Source organism: Lycium ferocissimum, chromosome 4, assembly GCF_029784015.1.
Source record: "Lycium ferocissimum isolate CSIRO_LF1 chromosome 4, AGI_CSIRO_Lferr_CH_V1, whole genome shotgun sequence".
NCBI classification, from domain to species: Eukaryota; Viridiplantae; Streptophyta; class Magnoliopsida; order Solanales; family Solanaceae; genus Lycium; species Lycium ferocissimum.
This window is the reverse complement of record NC_081345.1, coordinates 41,995,100-42,015,998: the sequence shown is the minus strand read 5'-3', so window position 1 is coordinate 42,015,998 and position 20,899 is coordinate 41,995,100. Positions and strand designations below refer to the sequence as shown.

The window sequence follows — 20,899 nt, the reverse complement described above, 5'->3', positions numbered from 1 at the left end:
GCATTCAATTCTTTAAAAATGCAATAATTTTTTTTAGATTCAATAGGAGTTCAGATGACATTTTTGGAAGATTCAAATAGACAAGTCAAATCGTACCACAATCAAGTTAATAATATAAGGTCGTTTGGTTTGAAGAGAAGTTATGATGGGACAAGTTACGTTGGGATTGATTATATTAGGATTAGTTATATTGGAATAAGTTATCCTTGTATTATTTTTATTGATTATTTGATTTGTTGTTTAAAAGTAATATGCATTACATAATTTTTAAGAAAAAGTTGTTTGTTTACAAAAATATCCCACCTGATGTAGTAGAAAAAGGGTTCGAGGGACCTCAGGGCTATTTTTGTTATAATCTTGAGATTTTTATTCCAAATACATCGGGGATAACTTATCCAAAAGACTATTATTTTTAATATTAGGATAACTTATCCGAGAATTAGTAACTAAATACGGGTTATAGTAATACTAAAATTTTCATCCGAGGATTATTTTTCCTTATCCCTTATATGCAAAACAACCCCTAATAGGAGTAATTTTCATACTGGAAAGTTTTGCAAGTTTGCATTTCTTTAAAGAGCATCAAACTCAAATCAGATGATATTGGCGAATTGTTTTTTGTTTTAAATAAGAAAAAATAACAAATGTAGGAATTTGTTCCTCTTCCAAAAACTCAGTCACAGCAGATTTGAGGTAGAAACACAATCCAAAGCTTCCCTACAGATGGAAAGTTCAACCTATTACATTTGAGATGAGGTAAATGCCTTTCATTTTCCTTGTTAGGGGAACTTCTATTTCAGCGTAGCTTTGTCTCATTTTCGTTGGTACATTGGTGTCAAATGGTCTCATTTTACTCCTAACATTTGGGTCAAAAGAACTAAAAATAAGACTTCATCCTTCTCCTTAACATTTGGGTCAAAAGAACTAAAAATAAGACTTCATCCTTCCCCTTAACATTTGAGTCAAAAGAACTCTACCGCTTAAAAGTCAAAAGGGGTACTAGATATAATTTGTGAAATGAAGATAGCCATCAATTCAAATGTGCATGAAGCTTGCGTTAAACTCAACAAGAATAAGCATATGCATAAAAGGAGGGAAGAGTCATCCGATCTCAATCATCCTCTTCATGGAATATTAGCTGTTCAACGACTGCTTAACTTGTTTTTACCCAAGTCCAAAATTTAAGATCAAGAAATGATTAAAGCATTCGCCTGAAAAAGCAAAATTACCAAATAGAAGAAACAGGCAATAGTTATGTATTCTAGATGTAAAATTCTCAAACCAGCAAAAACTCTCTTAATAAGACAATCTCTAATATCCGAACACATAAATCAACCCTCAACAAGAATCTCAAACTACAGAAGGCAACTCTTCTACACGATAGCATTGGCAGCACTTGCAATTCTTGGCCACAGATCAGCACACTCTTTCCCAATTGGCCCTGTGATTGCAGATCCTACACAAAAAGAACACACAATAAGCATAACATCAACAGCTCACGAAATCTAGTTTCTAGTAGACGGTAATTGTCATGTATAGCCAAAGGACTCTGGAAATGAAAGACAACGGCTCAAGCACAGTAACAAAGACAGAACAAGGCATTCAAATTAAGCTAGCGACTAAAGAAAAATTATTCAGGGTAATCTGGTTTCGGAAAAAAATCTGCAAGAGTAATATAAGTTACCTTTCATTTCTCCCTTGGGATTCACAATTACACCAGCATTATCTGTATTGGAAAAAAGAAAAGCATCAGAAGACAAAACTTTAATACTATATGTTATAAGATACTTGCAACAGCTGCTCAAACAAATACCTAACATGATTTTGCTAAAGAACTCAAATATTACAGTTTCTTCAACAATTACAAATAACTCAACACAGTATTATACACACAGATCAAAAAAATTAATCCGATAAAGGTTCATAAGTAATTCCCAAGACTCTATACTTGGTACGGGAAACGTATTCACGCAAAATGATTTCATTCAAGTTGAATTGTAAAATGATTTATCTAAAGGAGAGATTTTCCACCAAAAAAGGAATAAATGAATTCCTCACAAATGTACCAAATCCTACTCTACATCATCATTTGCTTCCAACTACCACTTAGACAATGTTTGATCCTTTAATACTCAGAAATATAATCCAAAAACTGTCCATGTATGATGAACATAAGTCAAATAATTTGTTCTTAATTCAACACTTCAAAATGATCTATAAGCCATGATTATCAAGGTAAAATATTTTCAACAAAAACTCATAGAAAACACACCATAATCTAGTATATTACTTACAAAACAGTGACTAAAATTTGTTTCCTTATTCAACATAGCGTGTCCTTGTATGATAAACATAAGTCAAATAGCTTTAAACTTAATTCGACACTTCAAAATGATCTCTAAAACATGATTATCAAGGTAAAATATCTTCAACAAAAACTCATAGCAAGCACACCATAATCTAGTATTAATTACAATACAATGACTATATTTGTCCTTTTTAAAATGAAAACCTCACATAACTTTTAGTTAACAATAAATAAATTAATGATTAGCAAATATACCTTCGAAGTACATGAAGACACCATCCTTTCGGCGCCACGGCTTGCGTTGACGAACAATGACAGCTGGCATAACCTTTTTCCTGAGTTCAGGCTTACCCTTCTTCACTGTAGCCATAACCATGTCACCCACACAAGCTGATGGCAACCTGTTAAGCCTTCCTTTGATACCTTTCACTGAAATGATGTACAAGTTCTTTGCTCCGGTGTTGTCGGCACAGTTAACAGTGGCTGCCACCGGTAAACCCAACGACATCCTGAATTTGTTCCCCGCGGAACCTCCGCGACCTAAAGTTTACATTTTTAAGAAAGGATGAATCAGGTAAATAAATTAAGAGTATATGAAGGTTGTGATTGAAGAAGGATTGTTTTTGTTACCTCTCTTCGACATTTTGGCCGATCTTGCTCAGCTGCTCCTTTCTCTACCTCCAAAACCCTAACAATGAGAGGGGTAGTGACTGAACGCGTTAGAGTTTTATATGCAGATGTTAATGGGCTCTGATACAATGTTGTCTAAAGCTCAGTAAGCCCATTACGATTGAAATTCAGGCCCATTGTCTGGCCTAATGTAGGACCATTATGGTTTTTCTTCTTTGACCCATTATTTTCGGAAAAGGGTCAAAATTGGCCTTAACGTATTAGAATTGGCTCAAAAATATTTTTCTTCCATATATTGGATCAAATTTTCCCGTTCTTCCATCTATTGGATTAAAAATGCTCTTACCGTACTAGAAATGACTCAAAAATGCTCTTCTTCCACTCATGGATCAAATTTACCCCTAACGTTATTTACAGGCTTAAAGTTGCTCCTCCGTTAACAGCACAATTATATGGCATTTAATTTAACACGTGACAGGAGGTGAAAATAATTTAATTAATTTCTTAAAAACACGTAGTTAATTAAAATTTAATTAAATGTCTAATTGTGTCGTTAATGGATGGACAATTTTGAGCTTGATAATAATATTAGGGGCAAATTTGATCCAAAAAGTGGATTTTTTTGTCATTTTTAATACGTTAAGGGCATTTTTTATCCAATAGGTAGAAGGAAGGCATTATTGAGCCTTTTCGAATACGTTAAGAGCATTTTAAACCATTTTTTTCGTTTATATTTTGTATAATAAGTGTGTGTGCATTTTCCCATAATTAGAGAACAATATGAAGCTGGTGTTTATAAAATCAAAAAAATTTCAAATGAAATGAAAAAGTACATACCATTTGATATTTTACATTATAAAAAGGCCAAACCCATCGACAGTCCCAAGTAGTCGTCAAGATTTTTCACTTAGATATCTCAACTAAACCATGTTTCATTTAGACCCTTAAGGTAGGGCCTGACTGTGCTATCTAGACACTTTTCGCTAACTTAGCAAGTTGCGTGATTTTCACACAAAACAGGCGCGTGCAGATTTTTTTGTTTTTTTTTTATTATTTTTATTTCCCCCTCCTTCTTTTTCATTTTTATTCTTTTCTCTTCCTTCTCCACTTAATATTCTACCATTAACAAACCTTCCACCATTGCTATATTACTCCACCGAAAAAAATGAAGACCGCCGCCATTCTATGAGAACATTGTATAAAATCAAAAATGAATTTTAGGTTTAAAAAAAATCAGCCCAAAAAAAAACCAGCCCCTGTTCATCTTCTTCTCCGGCGACCCCACACCTCATCTTCTTCCCCACCGATGCCCCCCCCCCCACCCCCCCCACCTCCCTTTTTGAAAATTTCCTTAAAAAAAAAAAAAAAAAACAGATTCGAAAATTTCAGCCCAAAAATCTGAAATTTTTTAGAAAAAAGGTTCAACGAATTTTTTTTTCTGACACAAGCTATTCATTTTCGGGCGAAAAGTTTGTGGAGTTTGTTTAGAAAATACTTTTTTTTTTTAATTTTTGCTGGAAAAATATTTTTTCTTTTCTTTTTCTCATAATTTATTTTTAACTATTATTTCGGACCCAAATGCCACACGTAATCAGTTAATTGGTTACTTTACCACGTCATCGGCGAGTGTGTTACACACTCTTTACATATTTGACTGAGTCAACGAGAAGTGTCTAAATGGCATAGTCAAGGCCCTATATTAGGTGTCTAAACGAAACAGGTTTAGTTGAGCTGTTCAGGTGAAAAGCCTTAACGATCACAAGGGGTTGTCGATGGGTTTGGCCTTATAAAAATGCTTTGATCAATATTATCGTTTTGACAATAACATGTTATTACGAGACAAACCGCATAACTCTAGGCGTTGTTTACACTGTCATAACAGTATGAAGTTTAAGTAAAAATGATCGAACTTTAGTCATAGTACATGAATTTTAGCCTTTTTTTAAGTTCAATTATTGTTATATGAAGTTTAGCCATTTTCATCTGAACTCCACCCATATGTAATATTCAGAATTCTGTTGCGATTAAAGTTAGACTTGACGTACGCTGCATGTTTGAAGTTGTTTCAAAGTTTGTAAACATTCACAATTTCTAAATGTTAAATAGCGGCGTCCAAATATGATCTCCTGTGAATTTTTACCTTCCATAGCAAGGAATAAGAAGAACAAGGTAGCGGCATGCCAAGCTCATTGTCCCCTCACGACGTCTTAGTCCCCACCCTCCAGACCATAACCCAACCTCCCACCACTTCATAGTAATTGCATAGATTATATATAAAAGTATTCGTGATAATATTTCCTATTTACTCACCAAAAGTTAAAAAATAAATAAGAAAATTATTTATTTTCCAAGAAAAATAAAATCCTTGAAAATATTTTCCTTGATACCAAACACATCCTAAGTAGAAAATATTCAAATATCAAAGGCAGCTCAAACAAACAATTGTGTATTGGTCCAGATATTTTGGCCCAGTCCAATACTTTACAACTCTTCATCCCCTCCAAATTTCCTTCTGTAACCCCAAAAAAAATGTACTCTACTCATGTCACTTCCTTCATCTCCATTCCATTTCCTCCATCAAAATCAAAAACAAATTCACACCCTAAAACCCTTCATCCTAAACTATGCAACTCAACTCCAAAAATGTCGCTTAACCAAACCCCAAACAACACTAAACTCATAAACACAATCACTAAACTCCTATGGGGTCCATCCCTACCACCCCAACTCCTCATCTCCACCGTCCGTTCAACCTGGTCCGCCACGTGGCAACTCATGATGTCCCAGCTCGCTCCATCCGACCCAACCGGATCTTACACCCGACCCACTTCTCAATTTCGCTTAAACAATTTAAATTCTAACCCAAAATTGAAGAAACTACACCTTTATGTGGGCCTACCATGTCCATGGGCCCACAGAACACTAATTGTACGAGCTTTAAAGGGTCTAGAAGATTCTATACCCGTTTCAATTGCTTCACCCGGAATTGACGGGTCATGGGAATTTCGGGTTTTACCCGACCCGGGTAAGGATAAGATTGTTCCTTGTTTGGATAAAGCTAATGGATGTAAAACCTTAAAAGAGGTGTATAATTTGAGAAGTGGTGGTTATAGTGGTAGGTCTACTGTACCAATGTTATGGGATGTGGAGAAAAAGGATGTTTTTTGTAATGAGAGTTATGATATTATTGAGTTTTTTAATTCGGGTTTGAATGGAATAGCTGGAAATAGTGAGTTGAACCTTGCACCAACTGCATTGAAAGATGAGATACGAAAGTGGAACGATATAATCTATCCAAACGTTAATAATGGCGTGTACAGGTAATTTGTTATGTGTGTAATTTTGTAGAAAAAGAGTATAATTTGGATTATTTTTTTTTCCAAGTTACTAGCTCTGTCTCATTTTATGTGATAGTGTGTAAGATTTTAATTTGGCTTAATGTATTAGGTTAATGATAGTGGCAAAAGTATAAAAGTAATGGATAAAAATGTTAGTTTGTGTAATTCTGAAGAAAAAAGGATACTTGGATTTTCTTTTCTCAAGTTACTCATTCGTTCTGTTTTATGTGATTAGTGTATGAATAGACGTAGATTTTAGTATTTTAATCTGACCTATAGATTTTAAAGAACATAAATGTAATAGCTAAGCAATTAATTAGACAGAGCAAGACACTATATCAAAGTTTCAAAAGGTTGAATAATTTAATGATTTTGTATTCTTAAAAGTTATAAAATTTGTGTAAAAATCGAATGATGTCACATTTTGGGACATCTAAAATGGGAGAACGTCACCTGAGTTGAAATAGAGAGTATACAAGTGTATAACAATTATTTTTAGTCAATTTACACGCACTTCAATTAGTCTATATCGAGTAACTTTCTACGAGTGGCAAGCACAGGAACTGCCAGTTGAGTGGATTATATAATTTCTCTTATCAAACGGATGGCATTTTTCTTATGAAAATCCTATCTATTCTTAGCATGATATTAGGAGATCTCATTACTATTACTCACTATTTGATGTACGAATTCGGAAGAATGAAAAGTAATTTGCGTGCCCTTCTCATATTATTGTAGGTGTGGATTTGCACAAAGTCAAGAAGCATACGATAAGGCAGCAGAAGGGTTGTTTAGAACACTGGAAATGTTGGAGGATCATTTGGGGGGTTCAAGGTATTTATGCGGGGATGTTTTGACACTTGCAGATGTGTGTTTGTTCACTACTTTGATTCGGTTTGATGTGGTCTACAATGTGCTCTTCAAATGCACCAAGAAGAAGCTCATTGAATTCCCCAACCTCCATGGGTATCTAAGAGACATTTATCAGGTACGGAAATCTCTTTCTCGCATACGTTCAATATAAGGAGGGCATTTTAACACGGTGTCTCGATCAACTAGTAGAATAGCATAAAGAAAGACACTAAGTAGGCGTTTGGCCATAGATACCAAAAATAAATTCACTTTTTTTGGAATTTTTGAAGTTGAAATTGGAGTTGTGTTTGGCCATAGTTTTTGAAATTGTAGTTTTTGGTGAAATGTAGTTGTAAAAAAGTGAATTTTTTTTAAAAAATAAGTTTTTTGAGTTTTTGGTATTCCGGAATACAACTTCAAGTTGTATTAGGAATATTTATGGCCAAACGCCCAAAAGTGAAAAAAGTGAAAAAAATGAATAATTTTTATGGCCAAACGGCACCTAAACAAATCGGAGTATTCCATTTATAGTAAATTTAATAACATTTTTATTTTAATAAGCGCCATATGTTGTGATAAACAGTCAGATGATAATATATAAGGGGAGACTAGATTTTTCAATATCCATGCTCAAACTCGAGACCCTAGTTAAGAGAGGAGATACAGTCCAATCATATTTCAAGGGTGGGATTTTTCTTTTCTGGACGAAGTTAGTTTGGTGATTTTGCTAATGAAGTACTTAATCCCTTGAACTATCAATGTAGTGGGTGAAAAAGATAGGAGACTAGTGTTCTGGTCCCAATAGAGATTTAAAAAAATATTAGTTGATTTTCTTTCATCTGCTTGGTCTTTGTGGGCAAAGTTACTCAATCTCGGTACCTATGCTAGTGAATAGTAGATACCAAGTGAAATACTTGTCCGTAAAATGTCCTACTTGATCATTTGAACTAACGATGACAAGTCACGTGTATGCTTAAGAAGTGTTTTACTGTTGAACAGATACCAAAGGTTGCTGAAACTTGCAATATGGGCCAAATAATGGAAGGTTACTACAAGATTCTGTTCCCATTGAATCCAGGGGGCATTAATCCCATTATGCCTAGTGGTTGTGAGGATGAAGTGCTCTCCAAGCCTCATAATAGAGACTCCTTGTCACTGGAGGCAAACGTTGTGCGATACTCTGTTTCTTAAATTCTAGTCCTTATGCGGTGTGTACATGACTACTTTTATTGAAGAGTTATAGACAGAAGCAGATCCCGGATATAGATGCGAGGGCATTAAACCTTCTGCCATGCACACATCCAAATTTAGTGTGTGTACTTGTTTGTATGTATAATTGTATATATTAGAATTCAAGTGTATGTTGCATCTTCCACTTGGTTCTGCCTTTCAGGCGTGGGACGCCTTTTGTATCAACCGCAATCCTTTGGAAGAAAAGACAGTAAGATACAAGAAAATATAGATAAAATTCTTTAGTGGATCTGATTAAAGTCAAGTGTATCAGCACAAGGAAAATGTTTTGGTGAAATCAAAATACTTGATAGTAGAAACATGGCTTTTCCGGCGAAAATGGATATCCTTGTGTTCCAATAGGAGAAGCAGTAGAGTGGATTATTCAAGAATTAAGTCGATGTTCTTAATAAAAAGGTAAGTTGCCCTATGTATTGGATGAACCTGCAAAGTTCTAGTGTTGCCGTTTTATATGGAAGTGTTTGCTTATCGAAAATATTAAGCCCTTTATATTTTGTTGGCCAGCCAAATGAAAATGCAACATGATTAAGCTCATAGCTTCATTCAACATGCTGTGCCATCTCCCTTGGATAAAATTTCTTGTGCAATTCCAAAGAGAGAGTGGCTGTTTTATTTTATCTTGAGCTGGAAACCTTCCCTTTTGGCAATACAATCGATTAGTTACCCAAAAAAAAAAAAAATCAATTTAAAAAGAAAAATAACAAGGCAAATTGAGAATGGAAAGAACTGGGCAAGCTACAGTTACAAGCATACGAATGAGAGTTTAAAAGGCAAGTTCAGCGTCTTCAGGCTAATCGCATGGCCTAGACCACATTATGCCATGGTACCCATGCGTGGGCAACAAAAGCAAAGTCCTCCAGCATCTAATCAAATGAACCGAAAATCCTACATATACAACAAGAGAGGCAGCAGATCTAGCTTATTCGCCATATAATCTGCAACTACCATTATGTTACCCTTCTGCAGTGTACACAAATGCACAAGTTCACCAGAACCCCTCCTGGAGTCCTCGAAGTTACGGTCATAACAGCTTTCTTGATCACCCCAAGGCCAGAAATCAGCCATAAGTTATTCGGAAATAATCACCATCCTCTCCTTGCTCTGGTTCCTACATGGTAGCATGACGACTAGAGTGACTAACAACACAAAACTTGACTAAGATCATCATGCATGACAACTTAATTGGTTCAATACTGAAAATAATACGGTGATGTCCAGGCGAGCTTGCCACTCTTCAACAATTCCACCACAACAATTCCACCAGATGCCTACTATCTCCCACCAGTTTAGTACCAGCTAACTCTGCCTACCAAGGCTTAGATAGATGGAAAAAATTCACCTAGAGTTGTCTTTGAAGAATTTGAATCCTAATTTCCAAAGTTTTCACCCACTTGACCACTAGGCAGTCCTTGAGTGCCTAATTGAAGACAAATGTAGAATGATACAAAAGCAAAGTCTTTATTGAAGGAAAATCGAGGGACAGTATAGGGGGTAAGGGGGGGTGCTATAGGTTTATCATGTGTAAAATGCAAAATATTACCTACCCACCTTACATTGTTGCCATTGTCTCATCTTACAAACAAGGGCAAGTTTCCTCTAACCCTATACAGACTTTTAGTATCGAACATCATTCCTTTTAGTAGAGTTACAGTCAATTATGAAAATGTCAAATCAATAGGGTGTCTTTAGACAGCCACTGCAGGTTACACATTATTATGAATTAAATGATCAGTCATGCATTTGGACCCATGAACACTTCATCAAGTTACCAAACCATGCAGCAGCTAACAACTTTTACTAGTGAAGCAAGATGGAAACTTTGACTTGAAAATCCAAACTGTTAAAACAACGATAGATAATATCACCTTATGCTCTGGAATAACACTTACTTCTTGGACGTTTCATATTTCGGCAGAACTTACTACCACACTGGCATTTAAATGCTTTTACTGGATGTTCATGGTCATCAAAATCAATACCATAATCCTGCAAGGACAAATCCAATGTTTGTCCAGAAAATATACTGTCAAATATCTAAAAGAAGCTACAGGGAATCAAGGCATGCTCATCATTCCAAAAACTAGATATGTTAAAAACGTTGAGACACCATTACTGCTCATCTTTCATGCCATATCAGCTGAGTTTGACAGAGTCAACCTCTTGACTACCATCTTTTCTCTGTTGACTTCATTCAATTGGTAAAATCATTGAACATCTTGATATAAGTGCTTATTTTTTTTCTCTAGGAGCATTACTATTAACCATCCTATTTTCAAACTACTTGGCTTGTTTTAAGAGTTGAGTAATTAAGGATTTCTTTTTCTAAGAACAAAAAGACAAAAAATAGAAAGACAATATCCGATAAATTAATTTAGTAAATCAACTGTCAACACCAACACCAGCTTAACGATGAAGGTAGATTATTAGAATCAACGGGTCCAAATAGAGCATAATAAATATAGAAGATTCATATCTATCTCACTCACTCACATACACGCCCACAATCCGACACTCTCTCTATTTGTATATGTGTGTATAAAGAGAGAGAATTTATATATAGAAAGTATTGAATGGACAGATATCTTTAAAGCAAAATGAAGGGCACCACAATACAATGAGCATGAGTGAACCAGATCAAGCCGACTCACCCAAGTGAGCTCTTCCAATGCCTTAACCTTTCTTGTAGTGAAAAAGGCAAGCTGCATCAAGCAACACATGACATATCCCAAAAAACCGTCAGTATGAAGAGCTAGGAATACTGAATATTGAGGACGAAGTGAAAGTGAAGATTCAGAAGCACAATGTTCCTTACATGATAGTAGTGGTGATCTGGAGTCTCTATTTCAACTGGTATTTCAACCATATTTGAATCAAAACATCTGGACCGGAAAAACAATAAAATAAATCACATGCACAGACACAGGTTAATAACATATTTAATCGAGATGCAAATATCTAATATATGAAATACACAAAATATGCATAGCTTTCTTTTGGCTATTGTTTTCTTACATTCTTTCATTCTCTCTCCATTATTTCTTCTTTTACTTTCCAAAAACAAAATGGATTCTGACATGGTACAAATTTCTAAGCACACAAATATGTATAGCGTGATTTAGAGACAGTAGTTAAAGGTGACTAGATGCAGGAATATGAAAAGAGAAAACATAAGCAGAATTCATTGCAAAGGATGTCAATGTTTTATGCCGACTGAACACGAGATATCCAACTAATGGTTTTACCTCACTTGCAATATGAATCATCAAATAACCAAGAAAAGAGAAAAATTCATCAGCATTTGAGAAGTTAAAATACAGAAAAGAACCGGAAGTAATTTAAGTACGTACCACCTGATATCTGAATCAATAGTCAAAGTACAACACTTATAAGTTATAACTCCTAAGACTAAAGATAAAAAAGTTGGTGCAAAACTGACATCCTACGATGTAAACTTACCTGTGATTGATAAACCTGGCTACATTCCCGAAAAATGTCGCATCCAAACAAAGGGCCTCTTCATCCTTCAAGACATTCTCTGAACCCCAATCAGCATCAAGCAGCACGGGATAAGAATGTTCCTCTCTGTTGGGGCTTTGTGAAACGCGATCAAAGAGTTCTGCGTTGGTAAGAACTTCTCCAACATACTCGCAAATAAAAGCACCTCTCGGAAGGTCCTCAAGGGTACGTAAGCCCCATCCTTTCCCATCAGGAGTCATAAACACCTGAAATAAGTAAAACCAACAAAAAACCTAGACGAAGTTAATAATGGATATCAACAACTATTTTAGAAGTAATCGCTAAGAAAAGAAAGTGATTTCTAAGAAGCTCAAAAACAAAGCAAAAGTGTGCCTCAAAATGTAATGCATGAATTACTACTGCACATTACCAAAGACCATTGCAACATGAACTGCAAATTTTTACCTGTAACTTGCGGCTAATACCTCGCTGCACCACACGGTTCCCACACTGTCTATCACAGCCACATTTCCACCAACACTCTTTGATGAAGTTCCTCACTAGATGACCTTTACAAGGTTCGATAATATCCTCATCTTTCGATCTTTCCAATGGGCATTCTTTGCAAAAGAATTGGCAGTGTTTCTTGGGGTCACGATTCATAGAAATACTCTCTTTAAGAAGCTCCTCTTTAACAAGACCTTCTTTTGTATATGCAAAATCACCACCAGTTTCATATGCGCATGCACAAGGTGTGGACAGTGACAAACAATCACCAGAGCAAGTTGAACAACTGTTGTCATCTCCAATACGAGCCAAAGAGAAGTTCAGATATGCATTCTGGAAAACCACATTATGAGCAATGTAGTGAAAGGATGGCGGACTTTTGTCATTAACTTCATTCACCAATGAAATCATAACCTTCTCTTGCCCCTTGGTTATATCTGTAACAACACAAGTACCTGTTTCATCTTGAGTTGATTCACACAGAGCCACCGGACTTTGAGAACTAACATGTTCAAGAATATTCTGATCAATCTCTGGAGCACTACCACAGTTCTCCACAGATTCAGTTTGATCAGCTGTGGTGCTGTTGTTGTGACCATTACATTGGGCCTCCCCACCATCAAGTTCTAAATCTTTAGATCCACACAGAGCCACTGGACTCTGAGAAGTATCATGTTCAAGAATATTCTGATCAATCTCTGGTGCACTACCACAGTTCTCCAAAGATTCTTTTTGATCAGCTGAGGTGCTGTTGTTGTGACCATTACAAGGAGGAGGGAGCTGTTGTTTCTCTGGTTGAGCCTCCCCACCATCAAGTTCTAAATCTTTAGATCCACACAGAGCCACTGGACTCTGAGAGTTATCATGTTCAAGAATACTCTGATCAATATCTGGAGCACTATAGGTGTGACCATTACAAGGAGGAGGCAGCTGTGATTTCTTGGGTTGAGCCTCCCCAGAATCAAGTTCTAAATTTATAGATCCATTAGAAGGAACTAGGGCCATGCTTCTATAACCAATATCATTTTCTGCATCCACATTTGTAGTTTCTTGCAATTCATGATTGTACTGAGTTCCCAGCTCCAAAAAGCACTCGCACATGTCTTTCATCAGCTTCGGCACAGAAAAGTAGGGGTCCAGGGCTTTGTATGGTTTAAGATATTTATCCTCCACCAACTTCAGAACAGCCTCTAGACTAGGCAAATGGAAGTCTGATCTACCAAAAGCCGCATCACAATCTATAGTGATTTTAACCTCTCCAGAAGTCGAGGAGGCAATATCTAGTTCATGACTTGTTGCCAGTCCATTTGATGAAGTTGGAAAGTCCTTATCTGCTTCTCTTCTGCTTCTCAGTTCCGTTGCTGAGGTTTCAGAAGTTTCTGGCTGTTTTGTTGAGGCATTACCACTTGAAGAACCTTTGTTGTATGATGGCTCTACAGAATCAAATAATGTGACCTTTAGAAAGGAGAACTGAAGCTAAGAACCAAGAAACTTCCCAAGAGACATCCACTACAGAGTACAGACAAATATAAGGTTATATTCCCTCTGTTTCAATTTGTTTGGCACAATATTACTGAAACAGGGTTTAAGAAATAGAGGACCTTTGACACAAAAGCTTACTATGTATGAAGTAAAAAAAAGTACCCTTGAAGTAGGGTCCACACACATCAACATCTACAAGAGCATCTCATTAAGAGCAAAATGAGAAGGTGAGTAATTGGGGTTTTTGAATATAGAAAGGTGCCAATATTTTTTAGACTGATGAAAAAAAAATGGTGCCAAACAAATTGGGACAAAGAGAGTTATTCCAGACATTAGCTAACAGAGTGAGAACTTGCCGAATACAATGGCATCATTCCAGAACATCAATTAGTAAACCACTAAACCAATCTAGAGATGTCATGTATTGAGCCTAGTTCCTCAACGGAGAAAAATATCTAGCTCTACTTGCTGCCGAAAAATTTAATTAGCATGAAGAATTTAAACTGTGACATCATAAGGAGCAAAGTCTAACTATTTGAGATAGATAATACATACCAGGGTGAATAACAGCAAAAGGAACTTCAAACTGTGGCAGATCAACGGTATATGGTTCATCCTTAGGCTTGATAAAAGCATGAGTACCCAACATCTTCTGTTTTGGGGACAGGTCGATGCCAGGCTCAGAGTTTGGCTCTTTGATGACTAAGCTTTTCTCCCCGGACATGATTTGAGGTGTTTGAGTTTCCTTCCCTTTGACATGATTCTGCCGAGAATTAGCATTATTCTCCAATCTGTCAGCACTATTAGGTGAGACTGGTTGCTTTCCTTTGTTTCTAACATACGTCAGACATGGGACAGATTGGGACTCAGCTGCTGCACTTCTAATATTCAGCTGAGGGTCTTGTGAGCGACCCTGGGAATTAGTTCCAGCTGAAACAGAACTAGAATTGTTAGCAGAAGATGAAGCTTGAACTTCTTGATGCCTTAATCGCAATCTCTTTAAGGGTCTTTCAGGCTCCTCATCCACTTCTTCCTCTGAAACCTCTTCTCGCTAGAAACATCACAAGGCACCAAGATAAGATAAAGGGAAATGAGAAAAGATACCAATAAGCATCAATAAGAATACATATATAAAACACAGGAAACAAAATAGAGCTTGTACTTCAGTATTCTCAGGCTTCTTACTTTCTGTTGCCTGCAAAAATAATGCAAACAAAAAAAATCAATTTGTATCAAGCAAAATAAAAATGCTTTGTACAGAAATGGAATGAAATTTCAGGGTAGAATAGAGATGTTTGAGAAAGAGAAGAAAAGAAAAGAAAGGATAGATTGAACCTCTGCCTCCTCTTTCTCAAATATAGCGTCTGCAAGTGCTCTGTAATTCTCTTCTTCAATAAGCTCCCAGTTCTTGTCATACAATTTTATAAGTCTCTTTAAGACTGGCTTCACCTTTTCTTGGGAGATTCCGATATCTTTCATAGCACGAAATGCTTTCGCAACTCTTGGTTTGCTCGGCATTGTTTTCTTTTTTTTTTTTTTTTTTTTTTTTTGTTGTGTCGATTTAATAGCAACTGCCAAATCGATCAGTTTAACCTATATAATACCAGACTGAAGGTGAGCGGAACATTGACAGAATTCTAACAAAGGCATTCAAATTTGACATTTAATTTAGGCTGTTGTACAATCAGAATGACGAGGAAAACTAACTCAGACTTAACTTTAACTTACTATATGGTTTTTTTGTTTTTTATTTATCTTTGTCCTGACAGCATCACTCCAACTACAGTCAGACCTCATCCGCATATAACAACACCTCTCTATAACAGCTAAGTTTTTTTGGAACCAGTTTTTTATGTTATATTTTACTTCTCTATAACAACAACTTTATAACAGTATAATCTTTGTAAAATTACCCCCCATACAACAACTATCTTCTTTTTTGGTAATATAATAGTGATCCATCTTTATAAAAAAAGAATATCTATGAATACTAATAATAAGTGTAGAGATTTTGACCAAATATTTAATTTGATACTTTAATATACTATATTTATGTCAGAATATTACATATGAATACAAATTTGTAATCTAAAAATATCATTGTCTTCTATTTTTATTTATAAATAATTTTCAAAATGGAAATCAAGCGTTGTATCACCACTAAGAGATTGGAATCTACGAAACAAGCTTCAATTACAAATTTCTTCCATCAATCTTGAAAGAATTTAATTTCAAGTTGATTTAAAATGTGTGTCTTAGAGCTTAAAACTTTATACATTTAGTTATGAATTTATTGAAATTGTATTAACTTTCTTTAATGTATAGTTAGCGAAGTATGCATATCTTTGAGATTTAAAATTTCAATAATTTTATTATTTTTTATAACATTAAAAAATTAAAAAAATTGATTTTATGCATCTTTTTGCCTATAACAGCCAACTATTATCTAAATGTCAAATGTTGGTATAGGTGTATAACAACAATTCTCTATAACATCCAAAAAATTTCGGACCCAATGGTGATTTTATAGAGAGGTTTGACTGTACATATACCCAAAATCTCCTGTTTTGCCTTGGTGACTCAGCAAGCAGATATTTCGATTTTCAAAAGGTCCATAAGGAAACATTGAGAGCCAGAGATAATAAACAAGAGATAATACATATAGAACGGGAAGGGAAAGAAACTGCACTTGTTTATTGAGTCCTCAAAGATGCAATTAGGTTAGAATGCAAAAAGGGAATAGACACACTTTCTGGTTGTACCATCAACCAGCCTCTCAACCAACAATAGACCACCCTCCCTTCTCCAAAATCCAAATAAATAGAAGAGGAAAATCCTAGACTTCTACTATTTACCTCATAAGCTTTAACATCTGAATATTTATAGCTTATATATCACTTGAGAGAATCACAGTGGGCATAGCAAAAGCTCTACCACAAAAGAAACATTGTTTATCCAAAGAGAACATCTAGAACAAATTGCTTTTATATCCCAAAATTAGATCATGGAATGCAATATGGGCCTTGTTCACCAAACTGCACAAAGTGAACAATTCAAAGTTTGCATTATAAAGCTATAGATGGTAAGAAAAGATAAAACTAAAGAAAGGTGCATATCATCGCAACTGGTGTGATGAATGAGAACTCTTAGTTTGCAACCAATTTAAAAAAAAAAAAATGTCTCTAGCTTGTAACCGAGTGAAATATATGCAGTAAAAAACCATGACAATCAAGTCCAAAAAGCATATTATATCCCTTATTCAAAGGCAAAGACACATCTTTGACCCATTCCTAATTTCCTATTCCTAATCACTAAATATTCACCCATAAAGTCTCTGTAATAATCAATTTGGCACTTTGTAAGCTACATTGATATCACTTCAAGAAAAACCCCATGAGCAAGAAGGACTAACAAAACAAATCTTTTCTCCATAACATTAGACCAAGTAGCAACACGTCATCAAGATTTGATCATCACATTGAAACACACACCTTAACGCTTGGCGTTCTAAGGCGCCATCTAAACAATGTTTCCTTCACTTTGTGTTGTATCGAACTTCAGGGCTTTAGCACACCTCAACCAAGCGTTTGACAAAACTGCTCAAACATACTGCATTATCAGAAACCAACTCTTAGATTGCAAGATAACAACAATAAGAACAACATACCCAATGTAATCCCACAAGTGGGGTTTGGTGAGGGTAGGATGTACACATACCTTACCCCTACCTTTGTGGGGTAGAGAGATTGTTTCCGATAGACCCTCAGCACGACGACACATTACCAAAACAGGCTACAACGAAAAAGTTATATCCGTAAATTTCATTTCTTCTTTTTATCCGTAAATTGTATATCACATTACTAGCCTGTTTCTTTATCTATTTATTCTAATGGTAAATCTAAACCAATTTGTGGATGCACACTTTTTTAAAGATTCAACCTTTTCTCCTGAAAATGCTCTTTTTGTAGGGTGGGGGGTATGTAAATTATTAAAGAACAAACATGAAGACGAAAAGAACTGCAGCAGCTTAATCATACGGATGAACCTCAGCAAAGTATAAAGTTTATAATTATAGGTAAAAAAGGTTTCTTTCCTTCCAGGTCCTAAATTTGTTATATCAACCAAGATTAATGGTACTTTTGTGCTTATCACTGAATCAAAAACATTAATAAATTCAAAGCAAGACCAGCATTTTAAAGAGTCACTTAAGAACTTGAGAAATGAATTTTAACACACAAGAATTCCTAATTTTACTTAAACTTCAGGTGCCATGCAAATAATCCGGGTCCACCTGGACCCTGCCCATGCCACCTCATGACTCAACAAAAGCTTTTTTAATTAATCATTTACATTTTCAAAACAAAAATTGGATTATTTTTTTACTGCAGTAAACCCGAATTAGGACACCGTAACTACCAACCATTTTCACACTGGAAGCAAATAACAACGAATGTTAAACAAGAAGCGATAATATCGAAACTAAAATTCTCTTCGGAAAGTGGGTAACAAACACGGCATTGTATTCCAGTACCCAAAATCTCGTGTTTTGCCTCACAAAATCATCGAAAAAAAAAGAGGATTTTTTTTTTCAAATCAGATAAAGATAAATGTAGAATTCGATTCGTGTTGAGAAATTAATTATGAGTTTTCAAAAGAAAAAAAAAATGATTTTTTACTGCACTAAACCTGAATTAGTACACCATAACTACCAGCCATTTTCACACTCTTACTAAAAATTACAAGAAGTGATGATATCAAAGTTGAAATTCTCTTCGAAAAGTGGGTAACAAACACAGCATTGTATTCCAGTACATGAAAATTCGCGTTTTACCTCATAAAATCATCGCAAAAAAAAGGGGATTTTTTTTTTTTTTGTCAAAATCAGAGAAAGATAAAAATAATAAATGTAGAGAGGAATGGTGAGATAAATCGAGAGAGAAACATACAATTGGATTGGTGAGAAAAAATTATGAGTTTATTTGCAGAGAGGGAGCTGGTGAAGAGCAGTCTCATAGCTGGAGAACATTGAGGAGAATGAGGCTGAAACCATTATTATAAATTTGGGCCTGCTAAAAGAAGGATTTGGGCTTGGGCCTAAGGACCTTTTCAAATGGACCTGAAAATTGTTGTTTTTTGAATTTGTAATATATACTCTATAATATTAGTAAATTTTACTTGGCATAGCTTACTATGTTACATACTTATGGAACATAACTATACTTTTTAATAATTAAGTTTAGTAGCTATAATATTATATTTTACAACTTATAGCTACCCACTTTTCTACCAATTAACTTACCACTCCCCACACCCCTAACCGCACACTTTCTCTCCCCTTTTCCTAAATATACATTTCTAACTCCCATCTCCCCTAATTTCGTGCTTTTCAAATCAGTTTCTGATTTCTTTCACTTCCTTTTTTTACTCTGTATTAACTGCTCATTAATTTCAACCACAATTCAACTCTATTTCCTAAATATGTAAGATTCTCTTCCGTTATTTTTGTGTTCTCCTCATCATCTTTGTTTCTTTTTGGGCTTACTAAAATTTCATCTTTTTAGAATTAAGGTTTAGTTTTTTTGTTTTTGTTTTGAGGGATCCATGCCATTCAACAGAAAATATAGAGATAAAAGGAGGGTAAAATTGTTGGTCAAACCATTTGACAATGTAGCAATTAAGCCCAAAAAAAAAAAAAAATCATTTAAAAAAAAAGGGGGGGGGGGGCCACCGAAATTTTTGAATACAAATGTTTTTGTTATTGGACAAGAGTAAAAATATTTGTTCTCCAAGGGTATTTTTTCTTATTACTTTATATGTATTTTACTTAATTTTAAGTATATTTTTATCGTATTTTTTCGATGAACTCAGTTAATAAGTTTTTAAAACCGCATCTATATTTTGCATACATTTTAAGTATATTTTTTATTATTTCAATTAGTTTGTGTTTTGAACTTTAATTCGTGTTTTTTTCCCATTATTATTCATCTAAATATACTGTATTTTGCGTACATTTTAAGTATAATATTTTTTATTAATTAGTTTGTGTTTTTAATTGTGTGTTATATATTTTTTCTACCTAATTTGTTACTTGTAAATTTATGCGATTTTGAATTTTTGTTTAATTTTTATCAAAGTATATCAGAATAGTATTTAAAGTGTATTTTTAAACACACAAAAATTGCATTTGACTATAATTATATTTATAGTATAGCCATATCTTGAATGTGTTGTTATTTATTGTGGTTAATTTATTTGTTATTTTTTCATGTTTTGTTAACCGCATTCTAGCCGAAATTGATGCAAAAATTCAACTACCCAAATCGACAAAAATATTGCATTTAATAACGAGCAAAAATACAAACAGGTTACGATTTGATTATGATGCGATTTTAGTAGATGTTCGGGAGTAGATTTGTAGAACGGTTTATGTTTAAGTTGTTTTTTTTTTTCTACTTTTTTTTGAATGTATAACATCACCACATTATTTTGATGAAATTTTTCGAAGAAGTTTTACGTATTTTGGTAATGATAAAACTTAAAATTGTATAGTCTAATCGTAGATTTGAATTTTATTTTTATTACATTTATATTTTTTTAGGCTAAAAAGTTATAAAGTCATTTCAATATCAACAATTTCCTACATGTTTTCACTATATTTTATTGATGAACCAGAAGAGTTCTAATTTTCTCTATATATTACAAACATTCATTATTGAACCATAAAATTCATTTTTTTGTACAATATACTTCAAAAAATTAAAGAACAATTTTAAAATGCAAAATACACAAGTGAAATATATTGTAAATATATTCATTACGATTCAAATCTTACGGATCAATTAGAATACACTCAAAAAATTAATACGTATAAAATAAGTGAATCAAAAGCCACCCTTAGGGATTAAAGTTTTTTTTGTCAAGTTTTTCCCATCTTATTAAATTACTAAATAAACAATAAAATTATTGCAATAAATTTTTGAGTGTCACACTGAATATTAGATGTTGCATATTGATTAGATATGGAAGAGAATGAGAATGATTTATGGAACATTAAAAATATCTTTTTTTGAAAAGA

At 34.4% G+C, this 20,899-nt stretch overlaps 3 protein-coding genes across 8 annotated transcripts; 1 reads left to right on the top strand and 2 right to left on the bottom strand.

Annotated features, from left to right (window-relative positions):
* Nucleotides 1–1,233: 1,233 nt before the first annotated feature.
* Nucleotides 1,234–3,089, bottom strand: LOC132053042 (large ribosomal subunit protein uL14-like). The gene is made up of 4 exons (XM_059444848.1): nt 2,939–3,089; nt 2,564–2,848; nt 1,685–1,726; nt 1,234–1,456 (listed from the first exon to the last, which is right to left on the bottom strand). Exons 1-4 carry the CDS (start codon nt 2,949–2,951, stop codon nt 1,374–1,376), a joined length of 423 nt encoding a protein of 140 aa, XP_059300831.1. The 5' UTR covers nt 2,952–3,089; the 3' UTR covers nt 1,234–1,373.
* Nucleotides 3,090–5,392: 2,303 nt separating this feature from the next.
* Nucleotides 5,393–8,496, top strand: LOC132053041 (uncharacterized). Its single transcript, XM_059444847.1, has 3 exons — nt 5,393–6,258; nt 7,015–7,264; nt 8,128–8,496. Exons 1-3 carry the CDS (start codon nt 5,468–5,470, stop codon nt 8,317–8,319), a joined length of 1,233 nt encoding a protein of 410 aa, XP_059300830.1. The 5' UTR covers nt 5,393–5,467; the 3' UTR covers nt 8,320–8,496.
* Nucleotides 8,497–9,096: 600 nt separating this feature from the next.
* LOC132053040 (probable inactive histone-lysine N-methyltransferase SUVR1) lies at nt 9,097–18,869 on the bottom strand. 6 transcript variants are annotated; one of them, XM_059444841.1, is made up of 12 exons: nt 18,771–18,853; nt 17,542–17,616; nt 17,316–17,433; nt 15,160–15,417; nt 14,987–15,019; nt 14,380–14,875; nt 12,301–13,775; nt 11,836–12,101; nt 11,192–11,258; nt 11,028–11,078; nt 10,269–10,365; nt 9,097–9,487 (listed from the first exon to the last, which is right to left on the bottom strand). In XM_059444841.1, the coding sequence occupies exons 4-12, from the start codon at nt 15,340–15,342 to the stop codon at nt 9,462–9,464; spliced, it is 2,694 nt and encodes an 897-aa protein (XP_059300824.1). In that variant the 5' UTR covers nt 15,343–15,417; nt 17,316–17,433; nt 17,542–17,616; nt 18,771–18,853; the 3' UTR covers nt 9,097–9,461. The 6 variants fall into 6 exon arrangements, with proteins under 6 accessions (XP_059300824.1, XP_059300827.1, XP_059300825.1 ...); XM_059444844.1 differs by having other exon boundaries at nt 15,160–15,395; XM_059444842.1 differs by lacking the exon at nt 17,542–17,616 and having other exon boundaries at nt 18,771–18,869.
* Nucleotides 18,870–20,899: the final 2,030 nt, after the last annotated feature.

Excerpts from the sequence above, each read along its gene's own strand:
- LOC132053042 (XM_059444848.1), bottom strand. Across the intron at positions 1,727-2,563 it reads TGTCTTCATGTACTTCGAAG|ATAATGCTGGTGTAATTGTG; the intron begins GTATATTTGCTA and ends TTTCCAATACAG. Across the intron at positions 1,457-1,684 it reads TCCCAAGGGAGAAATGAAAG|GATCTGCAATCACAGGGCCA; the intron begins GTAACTTATATT and ends CTTTTTGTGTAG.
- LOC132053041 (XM_059444847.1), top strand. The coding sequence starts at position 5,468 with ATGTACTCTACTCATGTCACTTCCTTCATCTCCATTCCATTTCCTCCA. Across the intron at positions 6,259-7,014 it reads GTTAATAATGGCGTGTACAG|GTGTGGATTTGCACAAAGTC; the intron begins GTAATTTGTTAT and ends ATATTATTGTAG. Across the intron at positions 7,265-8,127 it reads ATCTAAGAGACATTTATCAG|ATACCAAAGGTTGCTGAAAC; the intron begins GTACGGAAATCT and ends ACTGTTGAACAG.
- LOC132053040 (XM_059444842.1), bottom strand. The coding sequence starts at position 15,342 with ATGCCGAGCAAACCAAGAGTTGCGAAAGCATTTCGTGCTATGAAAGAT. Across the intron at positions 14,876-14,986 it reads AGAAGCCTGAGAATACTGAA|CGAGAAGAGGTTTCAGAGGA; the intron begins GTACAAGCTCTA and ends TGATGTTTCTAG. Across the intron at positions 11,259-11,835 it reads GCCAGGTTTATCAATCACAG|ATGTTTTGATTCAAATATGG; the intron begins GTAAGTTTACAT and ends TTTCCGGTCCAG.